Here is a 20,939-nt window from a genome sequence, read left to right on the forward strand (position 1 = left end):
TGGTGGGGGGAACCAACTAGGAGGTCATCAGAATGCTCCAGGCATGCATTAGTGGCTGAACCGGGAAGAGTGGTTACAGGAATGAAAATGAGGTCAGATGATCAAGACTTTGTGCAAGAGCCTTGAGAGGATTGGGAAGCAGAGGGTGTGTGAAGACTGAGGAAGACAGAGAAGTCTCAGGCGACCTTTTCTAGCCTGGATAATTAAGAAAATAGTAGAAATTATCACAAGTCAGGAGAAAGCTGGCTTAATTTTGGGCTTGTGGAATTCCGGGTTTGGGGAGGAGGTATGTAGGTGAGGTTATTCAGTTGGACAGTTGGAGGTGTGAGCTAGTCTTCCCCAAAACGTCAGGACTAGAAGCACAGATTTGGTAACCTGCCCCACAGAGGTGACACTGATGCGGTGGGAGCTGATAACCCGGGAGGAGAAGGCACGCAGAGAGGAGGGCAAAGGGCCAAGGACGGAATCCCAGGGCGAGCATGGCGAGGGCGCAGGGAGGTGGACCCGGGAATGACGACAGGAGCCTGCAGTCCGAGGAAGGCTGCATGGGTCCTGGGCACCAAGTGTGATTGGACCTCGGCCTTTCAGGGCTGACATGGAATGTGAAGATGAGGTGACTCCATCTCTCCTGCAGCCTCCTTTTCACAAGTGGGGAAACTGAAGCCCAGGCAGAAGCACTGATCAGCCTAAGGGAACAGGCGACCTGGTTCTAGATCCAGAATCAGGAACTTCCAATCTAGTACTCTTTCCACGGCCCACGCCGTCTTTTTACCCCCCCCAAAGTATTCACACACATACACACATCAGCCCTCGAAGACCCAGAACACTTGAAGTTTTAACCTGCACGTTAGGCCGGGGCCTCAGCGGTTATTTTTTGCCTTAAGCCAAGGGGAGGCGAGGGGTGTGCTGGGCGGGGAGGCACCGCCGGGTCGGTGCTCGCGCCCCTCGCCCCCTAGCGCGGCCCCGGGAGCGCGCACTGCGCCGGCGAGGCCATGTTCCCGTCCCGGCGCGCGCCCCCGTCCCCGTTCTCCCGCCTCCGGCGCGCGCCTCCGCCCGTCCCCGTCCTGCTGCGCGCCCCCTCCCCGGCCCCATCCCCTGCCCTCATGTCCCGTGCGCTCCCCCTTCCCCGCCCCGGTGCGCGCCCCCGTCCCCCTCCCCGGTGCGCGCCCCGTCCCCCTCCGCCCCGGTGCGCGCCCCTTCCCCGCCCCGTGCGCCCCTCGCCGTCACGCGCGTCGGCGGAGCCGCCGGGCCGTGAGCGCGCCGGGCCGGGGCGCGCACCGGGGCGGCGCGGGGGCGCGGGCGCGACGCCGCCGTGGCGGGGCCGCGCTGAGGAGGTGCCGGAGGAGGGAGCTCGCTGCGCCGCGCCCGGCCTGCCGCCGCTCGGTGCGGGTCCGCGGGGCGCGAGGAGCGGCCGAGACCGCGGCCTGGAACAAAGAGAGGCGCTGGGCGGGGGCGGCGAGCATGGCGGACCGCAGCCTGGAAGGCATGGCCCTGCCCCTGGAGGTGCGGGCCCGGCTGGCCGAGCTGGAGCTGGAGCTGTCGGAAGGTAACAGGCCCCGCGCTCGGCCGGGCCGCGCTGTCCCGGGAGGGCCGGGCGCCGTGGTGCCCGCGCCGGTGCGTGTGCGCCCGGCCCGGCCCTGCGGCTGCTGGCGTCGTCGGCCGGCCCCGCTGCGGCGGCCTGGGCGCGGGCCTGGCGCGGGCGCAGCGGCCGGGGGCCTGCCGGAGGGAGCCCGTGTCCTTGGTCGCGTCCGTGCGCTGCCCACCGCGGCCCATGGCTGCACGGCCTGATGCGCCGCCGGCCTTATTCTCATGCGAAACTTGTCGTTGGACTTGAGGGCTTCATCCCCGTGTTTCAGGCATCCTGGTCTTCACCTTGTCCTGGCTGGAGGAAGATAGTACTATTGTTCCTGTGTGCGATGTGAAGGTTGGGTAAAATCGTGAAACCTCCTCCCTCAGGCCAGGCTTTATGCCTCGCTCTCATCGTCGCATATTTAGAATTTGTGACAGATTTGCTACAGTGATTTCATGGAGTGTTATATACGGTTTCTTATGTGCTCGTAATGGTGGGATCATGTGCTCAACTGTCATAAGTTTTAGATCGGGTTTTGCTATGTCTTTAAAAAAAAAACCAGTCAAGTTCCATAATGTTGAATGTGTAGTATATATTGAGTATTTGCCCGGCTCGCCCTGGAAAGGCCACTAACATAAAGTGGTGGGGCGGGGATAGGCCTGTCGCCACGAATTTATATTTGGAGCAGTTTAGCTGGTGAACTTGTGTGTGTGAGTGTGTGTGTGTGTAACGGTTTTGTGAGGGCCGGGAGCCAGAAAGTAGATTCATTCGTGCCAATTTTCATCAGCAGGGAGGAGCTGATGTTGACTTTATGTTTTCCTTTTTAACACTTTCAGGGCGAAGAAGAGAATAAACGTGGGGGCTGTGGTGTGGTGTTAACTGCCTTTCCGGATTTCCAGGGACTGGAAAATTTTATTTCAAATTTAGGGTTCTGTAGGGTATTGCAATGTTCTGTAATGTGAAACAGTCCCCCAGGAGGAGGAGGCTGCTTCCTGGACTCTCTCTGCTGAGCAGACACTGTTCTGACTGGTCGAAGATGCTGAGGGCCTTGCTTGGACCTCAGAGGACCAGGGGCAGGAGATGAAGAGTGCAGCACCCAACTGGGGACAATAGTTACGTGTAAACTGGTGGATAAAGTGTGCAGTGTGGACGATTGTGTGAAGTGATGAAGTCTCTGTTAGAAAACATTTGCCCGAGTTCCTTGATTTTGTCAGTGTTCAGATGGATTTTCTCCGTCACTTTAGCAGGCCCTCTTAGCTGCAGTTTCTCATCTACACCACTGTTGTGTTATTTACAGCACCCCATCATTCGAGCATTATCTCTAAACAAGCACTTCTGCTCTGTCTGTATTCCACTAAAGTTAAGTGTCAGTACCCCATCTGTGTTAACAAAGTGGGAAGCCATCTGAACTCAACAGGATTGCTCCACCTCCACTGTCAGTCTGGAAATCGGCTGGCATGTGCTTCTCCCAGTCTGGGACGTGCTCAGGAATGTGTGTCCTGGCCCTCTGCTGCACTGGGAGTGGTTGCTTATGAACATGTACTTAGGCACACTCACCTGTGAGATGACACTCACCTGTCACCAGCACTCACTCTCGGAGGCCTGCTGCCGATTGGATGGCAAAACCACTTTAGACCAAGATGTTTTGAGTGAACACCTTGTGTTCGTACAGATTTTTTTAAAGGGTTTAATGAGTTTCTTATTGAGTGTCTGGGCAGAGAAAGGGGTGTGTGCGTTTTCATGCAGGAAGCTCATTATTGTTTTTCTTTCTGTATGAACCTCGCTAGACCTGGCCTGAACACTGAAGAAAAAGAGAATCAGAGGGTTGTTGCTTTCGCTGGTCCAGCCTCAGCCGCCCCCCTGCCGCCCCCACCCACTAGCTGTGTCATCTTTGACTTCCTTTGTCCATGCTGAGTTGATGGAGCATTCTTTAAGGTCATTTGGAATTTCATGTCTTGTAACCACATAGAGTAGTTTTACTGGCTTAAATTAGATGAATCAACTTGTTTTTCAGTATTGCTTAATGGGAACCAACGAATGGAAGGATCGGAAATCTCTGTCTCTTTACATTGTGGAACTTAAAAAAATCCCCCAACATATCCACTTTCAAAGTGAAAAGTTAAAATGACTTTTAATGCTCAATTATTTAAGTGTATTGCTTTCACGTTTTATCTTCAATCAGGATTCATGTGGAGAGAATTCTTTAAATGTCTTCATCATTTTATTAAAATATCAGAAAATATTGTGGACATATACGTGGAATTTCCAGTGCTCAGTTCCTCCAGAGGAGGATGGAAAAACAATTCCATTTTAAGCACATAATATAGGTTGAAAAAACAGAGTAGACCATTATCTCAAAGTTCCTATATGGCTTGCCAGCCATTAGTGGTTGTACATTATCTAGATTTGTAGACCCTGGTCCAGTTTTGGTTTGCACTGTCTGCTGGGTGTTGTTATGGATACTGATGTTTTATTTTATTGGGTCATTGTTTGGTGAAGAGCTGCAGATTGACTTCTTGGCTGCAGGAGATTTTTACTCCTGCTCTGCTGGTTGCCTCCTTTTTTCTCTCCACGTCTGATACTACCCGGTGCTTCCCTCACTGGGGAAAGCTAGGCTCCTCTTGCTGTAGAACAGCGTTGTCAGCAAAGAACAAGAGCTTTCTGTGGGGAGATGTGGCAGGCAGCCCCTCCTGTGGGCACTGAGAGCCTCCAATCCACATGTCTGGCTAAAGTCCTTGGTGTGGGGCCAGGGATTGTCGGTCTGCTCAGATACTTGGGACTGAGTGTGCGACGAGGGGAAGAAGCCACGCCAGTGAGCTGGCTGCCTCAGGATGCCAGGTGGAGGAGTGGGGGCTCCTTTCTCCACACTCCTTTCCTTAAATCATTTTTTTCTTCCCTTCTCTTACCTATATTCTTGCCTTTTGGAATTGTGCTTTTTTCTTTTTGGCTTTAAGGGGGCCTAAAAATAATTTCATTAATATGTGAATAAACATTATTTGGCTTAAGGAAAAACTTCAAATGGAAACACCAAGCAAAGTAGAGAGGAAACAGAGAACTACTCAATACTGACAGACTCACGTCTTATTAAAAAACAAAATCAGTTGATTGCATTTGTCAGTAAGTTTCTCTGTTAAAGGATGCTTATTTCCTGGGCTGTCCATACACTGGACGTGCAGCTGTGGGAGGAGCTGTTCCCACTCTTTCAGGAGTAGCTGAATTCTTACTTTGGTAGAACTTAGGGAAATTGCTTTGTGATATAGTCTGTGAAAACTGATGTTTGCAGAAGAGATGTTTTTTACAAAATATATGCCATGCTTTACACTTTGTGGCTTTTTGGTTGTTAGTATGCCTATTAACTTCCTCACTTCTGCTTATGGGAGTTACTCAGTTCATGCTCTGCTTTGCTAGTTAATATACCCAGTTACTTCGGCTATGAGTTATGTTCCATCATAGAGTCCAACTTAATGTTTTCTTAGTAAGTGTGAAACTGTTTGAGGAAGAAGGTGAATGCTAACTTAAATATCAGTTCTTTCTGTTGGTCAAGGAACCAAAAAAATTTTTTTAATTGCCGAAGAGCAATTCACATGCAGCTTGTACGTTTCTGTCACCAAAGAGTAAAATCTTGAAGAGATGGCCAATTGGAAGGTCTGTAGATGTTGGTGTTATCATCTTCAGAGCTGTTGGGCACAAGATGACACATACACTCTGCTCTAGAACTCAAGTTCTGTCCCTTCCTCCTTCCACCCCCCGGGGCTTTCTTGGAGGTCCCTGTTGCTGCAGAACTAACAGCTCTGCTAGAGCTTAAACCTTGGGACTGCCTTCCAGAGTCAGGAAGAGAAGACCCAGCCATCTTGAATGCCACCCAAACTTTGTGTACATTCTCCTCAGTGAAGGGAAATAGTTGACTCTGGAAAACAAATGTGTGAAAACATGTTTTCTTCCAGAGTCTCATTGGTAATTTGTTGTAATGGGGAGAGGGGGAACGGAAGAGGTCAGCAGATTCAGGGAAATAGCTGTGACGCTGCTCGGAGCCACTCCACCTGGAATCAGGCCTCCAGATTGTTAACAAGACCTGTTTACTTTGTTACATCCAGCTCAGAGTCCTCACAAATAGCTGTAAGTATTGTGGTGAATGAAATGGAATACTTGGCATGATGAATATAAACATTGTTACCTGTATTTAAAAAAAAAATTTACAAAATGGCAGCATTGATATGTGTGGGATTTGGAATGTGTGGACTTGAATTTTAAGAGTTCTTCAGAGTTATGAAAATAGTTAAATATGAATGTTCTTTTCTCATTGAATAAATATAGATGTCAAATTTAGCCAGGAAGCTAGGAAAGTAAACACACACACACACACATTAAAGGTGCAGATCCGTGAGATTGTTCCAAATGCTCCTAAGATATTTGTAATGCTACAGTCATGCTTCGATCTGAACTTTATGAGGTCAAAGCTGTAACAGCGACTGTATTTTGTTTTATATTAGGCCCACTGGTTTTATATTCTTGTTATGGTTTGGAGGCTACAAGCTGTTGGATGTTATGAGTCACTTTTTGCCTTCCTCCTCCCAGCCTTTTTCAAATGGGTTGTCTCTTTTTTTAGAGCTGATTTTTTTTTTTTAAAGCAGTGATTTATGGGATGAGTTATAGCATTCTTCTGAATTGCAAAGAGAATGTATTGGATAATCTTAGTTTTGATGTCATACGTATGGACTGACTCACCAGTTGAAATCCTAGTCACATCATTAAGATAATTTCTAGTTCTTCTCATAATTACTCAGGCACCTTAAAAAAAGCAAATTCCTGGTTGCAGTGAGTTGACTGGGTTTTGCACATAAGTATTTATCCTGGGAAGAGGGACGTTTCCTCTGCTGTCACGTGGATGGCACCTCGGGTGCTGTTTTACGGGGTAGTGCTTTCTCTCACTGCAGTATCTTTTTCTGTAACCTCTACTTTCAAGGTAGAGGTTTCAACTTTTTTTTTTTTTTTTTGTGAGGAAGATCAGCCCTGAGCTGACATCCATGCCAATCCTCCTCTTTTTGCTGAGGAAGACCGGCTCTCAGCTAACATCTATTGCCAATCCTCCTCCTTTTTTTTTCCCCCCAAAGCCCCAGTAGATAGTTGTATGTCATAGCTGCACATCCTTCTAGTTGCTGTGCGTGGGACGTGGCCTCAGCATGGCCGGAGAAGCGGTGCGTCAGTGCGCGCCCGGGATCCGAACCCGGGCCGCCAGTAGCGGAGCGCGCGCACTTAACCGCTAAGCCACGGGGCTGGCCCTCAAGGTCGCCAACTTTAATTTCCCTCTTCTGTGATTTTTTGTGCCATACAAAGGTTACCTACTATTGTTGCCAGTGCTCTGTTCTTTCTGCTAAGAGGGTCAAAAACTTGTCACATCTCAAAAGAAGTAATTGCATCCATTTGTTGGTGATGATAATAAATAGCGCTCTCATAGAGGAGATTCTAAGTGGGCATCCCAGCTGGTGTCGGGTAAGGATAGAGGAGTCAGCATGCCACGGGATCAAGTATTCATAGTCTCTGAGCATACATATACTGCACTTCTTTCTTCAGGACCCAACTGGGGTATCAATTTTAATAAGCCCCTCGGACAAATAAAGTGAGAAAATGCTAAGATACTGAGTTGTAAAAGCCAAAATTACAACACCGCAGTCTTCAAGTTTGTCCAAGATAGTAAGGAATGGAGGGAGTCTGTGATTGATAACAGGTTAAATAGATCTTTTTCTTCTGGGCTGCTGGTTTTAAATCGTTTTTTTGCTTATTAGGTTACAGACTGTTTCTTTGTCCTAATGCAAAGATAGAAGACCACGGGCCAGATCCAAACTAGTTCTAGTTCACCAGAGAGGGAGATTCCTTACACACTTATCCACAATTATGCACAATTTTTTTTTTTTTTTTTACTAAATTATCTGGTTAGTCATCACATATTTTTTCTATTTTTTTAGAGAAATATTATAACATTTAAAAATATAAAATAAAAAAATTATATGTAAACATATTATCTCTTCCACATGGGCCACTTCAGATCCACCAGTCTCAGGTCTGAGCCCCTGGTTGAGGAGGAAGGCATTCACGGGGCTGACTTCCCTTCTGGATCCTTAGTCCTGCACCGAGAGAAACTTCATTCCAAAATCACAGGAGGGATTCTGCTCGTGTTCTGACCAAACATCTTATAAACATTGCTTGCCATGTGTCAGGAGTTCATAAGACAAATAAAGCTTTAGGGAGGGGAGAGGCCCACATGTCCCAGACTTTCCTTAGTCAGTACACGGCAGTCACCCAAGGGCAGGTCTTACATCTCCAGGCGTTTGTGGATTTGTTCTGGTCGCTGCCTTGCGTTGACATAGAGCCGTGATTTCTTGACTTCGTCACTTTCGGGTAAAACATAAGCATCTATTTTGAATCCTTGTTTTATCCTCCATTCCGCTTTCTCACCAAGCTGAAATTCATTTCCCTATAAAGATGAAGATGGTATGGATCTACCCGGATGATCTTTCTAGCGAAGTATCAAGAGATGCTTCCTGGGCAAAATAGATTTTTAGGCCAGTTTACCTGAAGTGAAAATGGAAATGTACACTGTGTTATTAGTTAACCTTACTGGAAGATTTTGGGTCTTATTTATGAGTAAACTAATACAAATAGAGCTTATTTGTTATATTGCAAATAGAGCATAGCCAGTTATGTCACTGTTACCCATATGGTGACAAAATGCAGTTTGTAAATCCTCATATAAGGATTGCAGCTGAGAGCAGTTGCAAAGCCTGATATTGTCAGAGGAAAGGAACAGATGACATCTTTTAGTTGGCCAAATGCTTTAGAGAGGACGGGTCTACTTAGGAGCCATCAGTTCAATTTGAAGGGGTTGGATTTTAGTTCACTGGGAATTTAAAGCACAAAAATACATTTTTAACTTGTGGGTGGCCTTCTTTTGTGCTTACCGAATCTCTTTGAGTCTTTTTCTAATTCTTGTTTGCAGGGGCTTGTGGGGGGGATCTTGAGATGTCTCTGGGCTGAACATGAGTCCATTGAGAAGTCCTCTTCTTGGTTTTCACACATCAGAGAGGATGTCAGGGCTCTGCTGGTTCCACCCCTCACAGCGTCATCTGGGGTCAGCTAGGTAGTCTCTCCCAGCCTCAGTTTCCTCGGCTGTCAGATGAGGTCAGTAACCCTACCCTTCAGGGTTGTAATGAGGACCAACGAGGCAATGCCACAGTGTCTGCGTGGTAAATGTCCACTTCCGCTCTTTCCCTCCAAGCTGCTGGCCGCTGGGACAGAGCTCCCTGGCCTTCCTATTTCTGGCCTTCCCTCTCCCCCAGTTAATCCAGGTGATTTGAAGTTACAGTGACTGAAAGAGCGGCCTTAGGAAAAAAGAAGTGAAGGAGGAGCTGTCCCAAGGCACAGGCATGTGTGGGAGAGCACTTTTACTTTGTGCTTGGAGGGTGCACTTTTTTTTTGGTGAGGAAGATTAGCCTTGAGTCAACATCTGTTGCCAATCCTCTTCTTTTTGCTGAGTAAGATTGACCCTGGGCTAATAACTGTGCCCATCGTCCTCTACTTTATACGCGGGACGCCTACCACAGCATGGCCTGATAAGTCGTGCATAGGTCTGTGCCTAGGATCCGAACCTGCGAACTTAACCATTATGCCACCAGGCTGGCCCAAGGGTGCAGTTATTAATAGATAGTACCTGAGCACTTACTGTGTACTCGGATGGTTTCAGAGCCTAATCTCTCTCTCTCTTTTTTCTTTTTAAGACAAAACTTGTTCATTCCTGATAACCTCTTTGAGTCAATACCCCTGGGAAGGACATCCTAGCTCAGGTTCTACTCCAGGTGTGTCTGGGAAGGACATTCTATTTAAGTTCTAGTCTTGTCGTATCTCGGGACTGCTTTTGGACCTCAGAGCTATTCTCAAAGCTTCCTGGAGGAGTTTCCTGAATATCTGCTGCAGTGTTCCCCTCTTCTCTCTGCTAACTGCCGGCAAAGCACAGAACTCCACCGGCTGTGCCTCTGAGACATCTTCTTCCTGGAAGTGGGTGTGTGTGGAGAGAGGCCGAGTGACACCCCTTCTCGTCATGTTTCTGTGTCTGGTGATGTGTGAACACAGATGTCGGCTGACAGTGCACCCTCCAAGTGCAGGTGGGATCGTGGGAGCCCGGGGTAGTTCTAAGAGGCCAGGCTGCTCCTGAGATTTGGAGCCGGTATGGGCAGGGGCTTGCTCTGGGAATGTGGCTTGAGGCCCTGTCCCCTGCTTGCTGAACACCCCATGTCATCCTGGGGCTCTATCCTTTACATCACCGTGGCATCACACGAGTTGACCTCCGTTTGGGTTTGTGCGTGTGAGTGGGATCCTTTCCTTATTGACTCTCGTAAACTTCTTTTAAAATAAAAACCAGAGATAGAGTTTGAAGCCTCCCCCCTTGTGAACTTACTGGTATCACAGAAGTTATGGCCTCAGTTATGTATAATAACTGACTATTTAAAAGTAACCTGAAGTAATGAGGTAGAGCTGTACTTCAGGCTAGATTCTTAAGTGTTATCTGGCTTTGAAAACATCTTTTGTTTTTACTTATTTTGGCGAATATAATGGATGCCTAAAAGCTGTTGAGAGGTAGTAATACGAAATAATCTTTAAGCAGCTACTTAAGCAAGGGCGAGGTTCTATTAAACTTAAGCCAATAAAATAAACCTATTTAAAACCAAGGAAATAGGGCCGGCCCCGTGGCTTAGCGGTTAAGTGCGCACGCTCTGCTACTGGCGGCCTGGGTTCGGATCCTGGGTGCGCACCGACACACTGCTTCTCCGGCCATGCTGAGGCCGCGTCCCACATACAGCAACTAGAAGGATGTGCAGCTATGACATACAACTATCTGCTGGGGTTTTGGGGGAAAAATAAATAAATAAAAATTTAAAAAAAAAACAAACCCAAGGAAATAGCTATCAACTTGTCAGGGTTGAAACTTTGTTATTGATGTACATTGTAATGTACTTGTTACTAATGTTCCTCTCATGCCCACAAGTTACTGTTGCAGTGCTGTGACATGTAGGGAAATTCTGTAAAAAATAAGACTTGCAGTGTGGGTGGGTTTTGTTGTTTCGTTTGCTTTTAGCTCAAGTGAATATAGTCTTATTGTAATGTCTAGGCTTCCCCCATGGACCACAACATTGACATGGGCCAAATGAGAAACAGCCCTTGCCCGTTATTTTGCTGCTGAAATTAGAGTCCAGACTTTGAGAATTTCTCACTTAGTTACTTGTACAGAAATTACTGTGAAAAGGAAGTAGAATTGGTTTTCTTCCCCTCTCCTGCTCCCAGTAGATGGTGATGAATTATTACTTAGATGTCATACTAGTAAGGGATTTATAATGCCTATTGGTATTTTAGAATTTCTTGCCTGTTATTAGGAGGATCTGGCCCTGGACACGGGGCAGGGAGCAGCCTGGATTTTGCTTGCTTCCTTGATGACTTGTTGAGTTTTGTGTTTGACACAAACAGGGTTCTGGATCAAATCTGCCCTTTATGGAAAGTGTATTAAGTAAGACAGGGGCTTTCTGAAAGTGTCGTTCTATATTCTATCTCCTGTGCATACAGAAGAGCAAGGCCTTGGGGAAGGAATTGGGCAGAGGATGGCATGGGCGGGAGCGTTCCTTGGATGGTCTGCCATTTGGTAAGTAATGGAAGTCTGCTGGTTAGGAATACTCACCCAGGGATAGGAAGCTCGCTGGGCTGACTACATCAGTGGGGTCATAGGGCACTTGTGATAACTGTGATTTATTCTTGAATGATAATGTGGGAAGAGGAGCAATGTTTGGAACACTAGCGTGACTTGAAATAAAGACATAAAATAAAGCTTATAATTGCATGGTGCCTTGTAGCTTGCAACTGGTTTCATGTTGATCCTGTTTAGTCCTTTTAAAATATTTTCTAGGGAAATGACATTATCGTCTTTGTGCAGATGAGGAGACTGGATTTCAAATGGTTACCAACTCATCATGAGCCTTGGAATCTTGGTTCCCTGACACATTTCCAATACCACGAATGAACTGATAAGACCATACGGCTTTTGAGAGGCTGGCTTTCTTTTGAACCACAATTGGGGACCCAGACTTCACCTTTTAGACCAGCACCAGGAGCTCTATGGAGTCCTGGGTACTCTGGGAGGGTAAGGGGTGGGCAGTCTATTCCCAGCTCGAGCAGCAATGAAAACGCTAGCATTTCCATTCCACTTGGTTACAACGGGGTGGAGGCTTATGCTGCACATTTTCTTAGCTGGCTGTTTCTAGAACTTTCCATTTAAAATCCAATCTGTCATCTAGGGAGTGGATGCATGGGTGTCCACTGTACAACTCTTTACATTTTCTGTATGTTTGAAATTTTCCTATGTTTCTCATGGAAGAAAAACAAAAAAATGCCACCACTTTGGGTTAATTTTTCTGTATGGCATCCTTTCAAATCAGGAGGCTGGATATGGTATGGTCTTATCAGAAATTTTAGTCTTTTTGGTCAAGAGATAATGCTGTTAATTCTTGGTTGTGTTGTTTTCGGGAAAGAAATTCTAAATGAGGTTCCAGGAATAACCTCTTCAGCATCTCTACAAGACAAGAGTAGCCTTTCTCAAAGCTTCCCTATTACTAACCAGGAAGATGTTGATCATGTTTAAGCAGCCACCAGTCACTTATGAGGCAATCAATTTTTGTTTTTTTATTTTTAAGTCGAGTGCCCTTATTCCAAGTGAAGTGCCCGTTCTCATCTTCTCCAGTTGTTGCAGGGATGGGGGCCACATCTAACGGATGTGAACCATGCTCATCTCTGGTCCCCAGAGAACTGGACTCTTGTCAGTGGGAATGGCTGGTGCATAACTTGGACTTTTAAATCACATGTTGTGAATACACATTTTTTTTGCTGTGAACAAAGTGTTTTATCTGTGCATGGTGGAGGATGCTTACATATATGTCTGGCCACCATTCACTGTGCTAAGCACTGCATTAGGTGTCTTACATATATTACCTTGTAGTACTTATAACCCAAGTTAAATTACATTTGTCTCACAGAAAAGGGAAACATGTTCAGAGAGGCTGCCCAAGGCCACGTGGCCGAGCAGTAGGTCCAAGTCGTCCTGCTTTGCCCTTGAAGCTCTTTCTGATGCTGCCTGCTGTCTCCTTTGCACATTACAGCTTTCCCGGTGGAGGCCGACCCTCATGCAATAAGTTAGGCAAATCCAAAGTAGGAAATAGAATTTTTAAAAAGATACCAAGTTTTGTGGTATATGTGATTTTTCTTTTTTACATATTTACTTTCATATACCCTAAATGATATATGTTTTTCCACCTCATGTAACAATGAACTTAATTACCAGCCATTACTGGTATAAAGTTCTATGAAGGATATTTTAGGAACCTGCAGTCTCAAAAAAAATCCTTTATTTTCATAACTATAATTTGCTTAATAAAGTTGTTGGGATTGTGGCTTTCTTTTGTTATCCTGTTTTTATTTTTATATCCTTGAGAGGAAGCTATTTAGTGATTACTCGTAATTGTGAAAATAATCTAGTGATTAGAGAATCTTGTTAGGACAAATCTTATATCTTCCTTTCCTTTATGTAAATAAAAAAATCTTAATTCAGGTAAATGTTGGCAGGAATGACCGTGTTTAAAACGGATAAGATTTTTGTGTGACATGTGGTCATCCTCGGATATTGTCTCAAGAAATATTCTAGAGCATCCATCTTTATTCTCACTAGTCTGCACCCTCCCCTATTCCTTGATTATTCCCATCCTCACCAGAATTTTGAGTCCCTGTATGCAAGATGGTAATTACACATGTGCATGTGCATGCGTGTACGTGTGTGCATGTATGATGCCTTTTCCTGTAATGGGCCATTGAGTATTTTTGGACAGTACAACTTCCCATTTCCTCAGTCAGAAAACATGTAGCTCCTCATTAATAAAGATAGATGTTCTAGTATCAGGAGCCCCTGAAGACTTTTCATGTTATAAAATATGATAAATTCTACAAATGAATTCTAGAACAAAGATGGTCTTGTGTATTATGTATTTATATTGGACTTCCTTGTAAAAAATGGTGTGAATACTTCCCTACGTATTGGAAATCACATGACAGAAACGTGCTTAAACAGAAAACATGGAGCATTAATTCTGTCTTCAAATCATTTTTGCATATTTATGATTGTACCTGTTCTATAGTTATGAAAGCCACTCAGTCTTGGCCTAGCGAGGGCCATGGTTATCAGAATTAAGGGAAATAAGATCATTTGCCAGTTTACGTATCTTAAATCTAAAGCTGCCCCTTATATGCATAATAACCCAATCTTAAAAAAGATGCAATTTGACTTTTAGTGGATTATATTCATTTGGTTATCTACGGTTGAATCATTACACTGCATTGTGAATGAATTTTATTTTTTGATTTATCCTCATAGAGTGGTTCCAGAAGATCAACTGTAGGCTCAGATGAAAGTGTTAACATTGTTACTCATAACTTAGACTAACTCTTGGTTTCTTCATCATCTTGTGAAATGACAACCATAGAGTCATGTATTTAATTTCCATTTATCACTTTGTTCTAAATTCTAAGTCCTTCTTGGGTGATCTCTTTCTCCCCCTCTTCCACTCGCTCCATCCTTTCTTCTATTTTGTCTTCTTTCTGACCCACAGGCTCTGAATATGTGATACATGTGTAGGGGGGTCCTGATTGCTGTGAATCTTTGGTAACCTGTGGAAAGTACTTTTTTTTTTTTTTTGAGCAAGACACCTCTAAACAAACTTTCAATTGCCTGTATATCACCTGTTTTGTGATCTGACTGTGGAAAGTTTTAATCCTTTTTTCATGGGGTTTCGGCTGATCTTTCTCTGCCCCATCGATTCCTCCACCCAGCCCATATGTACTTAAGCTCTGCTAGGCTGTTTAAATGCAAAATAATTAAACAGACCCTCTATGAATAAGAAATCACATGTTGCCACATAGATAACCTTCCCTGGCTTTTGAGCGTGGATTGTATATTCTTCCTGTGAGTGGCCCCGAGGATCTTGGCCTTTTTTTGGGAGCACCTTGCAACGAAGTGGATATAAAATGTAAAATTGATTATAGTATTATAACTCACAGGGTGGACGACAAAGATGCTTTAATCTGAACACCAACTGAAAATTAGGATACATTAGGTTTGGATGTTGGATGACCTTTTTGACAAAAGCAGCTGGTTTTTGTCATACCTTGAAAGCTGTGCTTACACTCTTTTCTGTTTTATACTTGGAATTTCTACAGTTCCTAAAGGAGATAGATGCTTATTTTAGGGGCTAAATTACTTTAGCAATAAAAATGCTCTCTGGAGATTTAGATCGAATAGGTTTGCTGTATTTGTTGTTTACTATTTATTTAACACCGAATATAGTGGACTTGGAAGTGGCTGAACATGCCCCACCCCCATGTTGGTATGTACTTAGGTGGAAGCGTTTATATACATGCAAACATACATACATATGTCTAACTAGTACAGTTAAATTTGATTCCAGTTAGGTAGACGTTGCTTTTGCCATATGAGAGCTTTTGAATTGTCTTCCCTTTCCTTAAGCATTTATTTCATCAGGAATTTATTGAGTGAGGCTCTATATTAGATGCTGTGGGAGTGGGGACAGCCGTTGTTATAATCCAGGAGGAGACACGACATAAGCCTGTGGGGAAGTTCAGTATTGATAGAAAAGAGAAATGAGCAGGACCTACCACAAGTCAGTGTGGAATTAGATGCCAGGTGAGTGATGTCAGCAAGGAGCTCTGGGTTCAGAGGAAGGACCTGCAGTGTGCTGGGAGGTGGGGGTGCTGGGCCACTGCGGGGCTGGAGGGCCAGGCCCTTGGCTTTCCAGAGGCCAGCTGGGTGGGGGTGTGGCACCTGCCTCAGTGTGGCCGCCCAGTGCTATCTGTGGGCTCCTGTGTTGGGGTGAGGCATGAGCTTGGGCCAGGGGTCGGGGGCACTGAGCCTAATGGGAGGATGGCCTCTGGGCCTTGCCTGGTTTTCAAAGGCACACGTGAGTGACTGGAGCCTTCCTTTGATTTTCTCTCTGTGCGTCCTGTCCAGACGAGTGACTGTACAAGGGTTGATGTGTGATTTTTCACACTATGATTTTGAGTAGAAAGTTGGCTTCTGAATATGAGGCTCCCTCCTTGCAGATGACCTTATTTGACCTTCCCACTTTCCGAGCAAGGTTATGGAAGCGGGAGGTGCAGGGACTTGCTGAAGGTCGCGGTTAGCGGCAGAACCCGGACACAGTCCCCTCACGCGCGCCGCGTCCTCCGCTGGGGGCTCCGCGTCCGCACACGTGCTCGAGGCCCCGCGTGGGGAGGAGGCCTCGGGTTCTCGGTGCGTGCGCGTGAGTGAGTGTGAGGTCGGGGTCCGCGTGGACTGCGCTCCTCCTGCCCTGGGTGTTTCAGGCCAGTGCGGGGCTGCCCCGCTGACCGCCGGGCCGCAGCCGTGTTGGGGCGGGGCGGGGGGACCTGTCTTCCTCTTGTGTCCTCGGGCGCCGGGCCTGCTGTGGGCCTAGGGGACAGTCTAAAGGCCCCCCGGGCTGAGGGCGCCACGGTGACCAGTCTATCCCCGGATGACCCAACAGTCGTCCAGTCGTCCGTGAGGGAAGCGGAGCGCAGGGCTCCCTCTGAGGGGGCGCCAGGGTCCCTGACAAGCCGCCCCCCGTCCCCCCTCAGCAGCCCCGTCCCCCCTCAGCCATCTCCCGGGTCCCTCAGCCGCCCCCTCGTCCCTCCTTCAGCCACACCCCCGTTGCCCCCTCAGCCGTCCTCCCCAGCCCCCTCAGCTGTCCCCTGTCCCCACCTCAGCCGCCCCTTGTCCCCCTCGGCCGCCCCTTGTCCCCCGTCCCTCAGCCGTCGCCCCCAGCCCCCATCAGCCGGACCCCCGTCCCTCTGCCGCCCCCAGCCCCCTCAGCCGGACCCCAGTCCCTCAGCCGTCGCCCCCAGCCCTCAGCCGGCCCCGTCCCTCAGCCGTCGCCCCCAGTCCCTCAGCCGTCGCCCCAGCCCCCTCAGCCGGACCCCGTCCCTCTGCCGCCCCCAGCCCCCTCAGCCGGCCCCCGTCCCTCAGCCGTCGCCCCCAGCCCCCTCAGCCGGCCCCCGTCCCTCAGCCGTCGCCCCCAGTCCCTCAGCCGTCGCCCCCAGCCCCCTCAGCCGGCCCCGTCCTCAGCCGTCGCCCCAGCCCCCTCAGCCGGCCCCCGTCCCTCTGCCGTCGCCCCCAGCCCCCTCAGCCGGCCCCCTGTCCCTCAGCCGTCGCCCCCCAGCCCCCTCCGCCGGCCCCCCGTCCCTCCGCCGGCGCCCCCAGCCCCTCAGCCGGCCCCCCGTCCCTCAGCCGTCGCCCCCCCCGCCCCCCTCAGCCGGCCCCCGTCCTCTGCCGTCGCCCCCAGCCCCCTCAGCCGGCCCCCAGTCCTCAGCCGTCGCCCCCAGCCCCCTCAGCCGGCCCCGTCCTCAGCCGTCGCCCCCAGCCCCCTCAGCCGGCCCCCGTCCTCAGCCGTCGCCCCCAGCCCCTCAGCCGGTCCCCTGTCCTCAGCCGTCGCCCCCAGCCCTCAGCCGGCCCCCCGTCCCTCAGCCGTCGCCCCCCAGCCCCCCTCAGCCGGCCCCCGTCCGCCCTCAGCCCTCCCCCCGCACCCCGCCGTTGTGACCCCGCGGCGGCCGTGGGAAGTTGTTCCCTTTCTGGGCCAGGAGAGACTTCCTGTGCCGTGAGACGGAGAAGGTCTCCTCGGGGGTCCGCTTTCAGTCAGGACGCGCTGCTTTCCGTCCAGGGGTCGCGTTGTCCAGGTGGGATTGAGTCTGCTCCTGGCGTCGCCGTGGACTTGCTGTGTCCCGAGGAGACTGAGCGTCCGGCGGCCGCCCCTCAGCCGGGGTGAGGGCCGGGTGAGGGCCGGGTGCGGTCCCGGTGAGGTCCGTGAGAGGTCCGGGTGAGGGCCGGGTGCGGTCCCGGTGCGGTCCGTGAGAGGTCCGGGTGCCGTCCCGGTGAGGTCCCGGTGCGGTCCGTGAGAGGTCCGGGTGAGGTCCCGGTGCGGGGCCGTCCCGTGAGAGGCGCGGCGGCGCGGCGGCAGGGGTCGAGGCGCGCGGCGTCGGAGTGTGGTCCGTGAATGGTTGTCCGTAAGCCGAGGAGGGCAGTCGGGGCCCAGGCCTGCCCCGTCCTCCTTCCCCGGCCCGCGTGCCCTGCCCGTGCCCCTGGGGCTCGCATCCGGCGGGCCTCTCTCCAGAGGCCGGGAGTGTCAGCTGAGACTGGTGGACGTGCGTCCCCGTGCACGTGTCGTTACCTGCCGCACACGCCACACGTCTTGTCACAGTGCAGCTCTGTTAGTGATCAGACAGCGTCCTTCGTGAGGAGCTGTACTGCACGACACTGGGTGCCTGTACTCCCGCTCTTGTGAACGAGGAGTGGACTATGGTAAAAGGATCTGTGAGCTCTTGCTGGGGTCCTCGTGGAGAGGATATTGGTGGGGAGGGATTTCCCCTTGCCCCTTGACACAGTTCCATGTGTAGTTTTTAAACAAAGAACTTTTACATTCCTGTAGAATGAAAAGTATGATTTACGGCATAAAATCTTCTGAAATAATAATGAAAATGTTGGCAATATAAACCAAAACAATAGTTGGTTATTACGAACAAATTACAATTTTTTTTGTGGGGAAGATCAGCCCTGAGCTAACATCCGTGCCAGTCCTCTTTTTTTTTGCCAAGAAAGCCTGGCCCTGAGCTAACATCCCTGCCCATTTTCCTCCACAGCATGGCCTGAAAAGCGGTGCCTCTGCCTCCGTCCGCGCCGGGATCCGAACCTGGGCTGCCAGCAGCGGACTGCGCACGTAACCACTACGCCAGAGGGCTGGCCCCCAAATTACAATTTTTATTCAAACTGAAAGCGAGTTCCCTGTCGTCTTTGCAGGGGGAAGGCGACTAAGGCAGTCTGTTCTTCCTGCCGGTTTTCCTTTGGGGTCCTTTCCTGTGGCCAGCCACTGGGGCTTATCCCTCTGGCTGCTTCCAGTGTGGGGAGCTCAGGGCTTCTTCTCAGGTGTGACGTGCCTCTGGGCGGGGCACCCGTGGCAGATCCTGGGGGGCTTCCCCTCCTCTTGTGGGTCTAGGGGAGCATGATGGCTCTAACCATGCACCTTAACATGGGCGCCTTCACCTGGCCCCCAGCCCCTTGTCCAGACCCCAGCTGGCTGTCCTGGCGCACGAGGCCAGCAGCCCACAGCACATCCCTGGCAGCCACCTGCGGGAAGTGAGTTCACTTGTGACCTTCACTGCTCTTGAGCTTTCAACAGGTGTGGGCAGTTACTTGGGCCACCACCCTGACCTGCTTCGCTCTGTTTTACCACCTGTTTGTTCTTTCCTGCTGTGCAGAAAGATGGCCATTTATTGCAATCACCTGGGAAACTGATTCCCTGCCCCCCAACTCTGGCCTTCAGAATCTCAGTCTTGGGGTGGGGCTGGGGGTGTGGGTCCCCAAGTGATCCCACTGCAGACTTTGGGAGCCAGTGGCTTCTCCCACTCATTTGAAGTTAACCATATATTTCTTCATATAAGTGTATCACAATGGAAAAGAAGTAGAAGGCAGGAAATTCTGGTTTGGTCTTGACTGCTGCTCACCAGCTCTGTGAGCTTAAGTATTGTAAGCGTTTGTGGGTAGATAATGGTGTCCTATGCTTTATTTTCAACTTTCCCCGTAGGTACTAAAGGAATGATTGTAGAAGGCCAGTTTGAAAACTGAAATTCAGATAAATTATGTTATGTGAACTTTTATTTCAAATAAATACCACCGCCTCATTAATGCAGAGAACAAAGGACGCTAAGAGCTGCACTTACTTTCTCCATCACAGCTACCAGTCAGGGTGCACAACAGTAAGAGTAATTCCAGGTGTTCTGTCAGCCTTGTTGGTGATTGCGAGTCCTTAAAGATTCAAGCACTGTATAAATGCTAAAGTGAAGGCTTGGATCGTCTGTAGAGAGAGGAAAAGGGCTTCTGTGAGTGATTTCCACCTGATTATTTACTTGTTTCAGCAGATTATGTTCAGGGATGTATGAGTCCAGTGTAAGATTTATGGAGTGTTCCTGGCATTAGATCCTATGAGATAAGCTTGGCTCTTGTTTTTATTTTAATCTCATATATTTCACCTGGTTTTTGTGATTGATTATTTTTGTAGAAAGCTCCTAGAGAGGGGAGCAATGTGAGATCCTTGCTCAAGGCTTCCTTGACTGAAGAACTGATGCTGTGGTTTCCATGAAGCAGCATTTCGTATGAAAGGGTGGGCAGGGGCGATGCCCAATCAACTTATGCCTTGTCACATGGTGATAAAAACACAGATTCTACAAGACTTTTGTAGTGGTAACTCAGAATCTTCCCAACAGCTACGTGTGTCATTTTTCTCTTGAAAAGCTAACTCATATGCTGTACTTAGAGTTTATTTAGTGTTATATGAAGTTTTCTGGAACTGTTAAAAATCATTTTTCCCCACTAGAAGATATCATTATTGGATTCGTACAATTAAAAATCTTGCTTTAGATTACATAATTATTTACCCCTTCCCTTTTTTTCTTTCCATTAAAAATGTACCATTTAGTTATAGAATGAAGTTAATAATAAAATAAAGGTCACAAATATATAACATTAAAACACTGTTAAAATAAGTATACGTTATAAGTCATCCAAAGGAAAAAAGAAATAAAAATGAAGATTGAGAGGACCCACTGGTGCAGAAATGTTATGATTATTTTTTGTTATATCCAGGAAACCTAAATCTTCTAAGCTCTGTGTTTTCTTTTTCAAGGTCAACTTTCAGTAGGGTCTGTTCTTCACCAGCCCCAGCGTAAAGAGTGTAGGTGCTGGATAGATGACTGGGGGATTTGCCAGTCATAATTCAACAGACAGTTTCTTATTAGTTGATAATTAAAATATTTCACACTTATAAAGGTTTTTTTTTTTTGGCGAGGAAGATTGGCCCCTGAGCTAACATCCGTTGCCAGTCTTCCTCTTTTTGCTCAGGAAGATTAGCCCTGAGCTAACATCTGTGCCTGTCTTCCTCTATTTTGTACGTGGGTCGCCGCCACAGCGTGCAGTGCATAGGTCCACGCCTGGGATCCGAATCTGCAAACCCCCAGCTGCTGAAGTGGAGCATGCGAACTTAACCACCGTGCCACCAGGCTAGCCCCACAATTATAAAGGTTTTTCATGAATTTTTTTGAATTTTATTACTATATTGCTTTAGGAGTCTGTGAGAACTAACTTTTCTGCTATCTATTAAGAATTATAACATATTGAAGTAAGACTTTTTCAACGTGTTGAAATAAGGTTTGTCTACTGCAAGGCATGATA

At 48.3% G+C, this 20,939-nt stretch overlaps 1 protein-coding gene across 5 annotated transcripts in view; it reads left to right on the top strand.

The window, feature by feature from the left end:
- Positions 1-1,313: 1,313 nt before the first annotated feature.
- DIP2C (DIP2 acetate--CoA ligase C (putative)) overlaps positions 1,314-20,939 on the top strand; it is a 434,532-nt gene continuing 414,906 nt past the window's right edge. For 3 of the 5 annotated variants that reach the window (XM_087420883.1, XM_087420885.1, XM_087420886.1), the window contains exon 1: positions 1,314-1,546. In XM_087420883.1, coding sequence (XP_087277009.1) covers positions 1,462-1,546 — 85 coding nt within the window. In that variant the 5' untranslated portion in view covers positions 1,314-1,461. The remainder of the gene's footprint in view (positions 1,547-20,939) is intronic. The other 2 variants (XM_087420884.1, XM_087420887.1) reach the window with 1 other exon arrangement.

Source organism: Ceratotherium simum, chromosome 32 (assembly GCF_057802395.1).
Source record: "Ceratotherium simum simum isolate JZ-2026a chromosome 32, ASM5780239v1, whole genome shotgun sequence".
Lineage (NCBI taxonomy): Eukaryota > Metazoa > Chordata > Mammalia > Perissodactyla > Rhinocerotidae > Ceratotherium > Ceratotherium simum.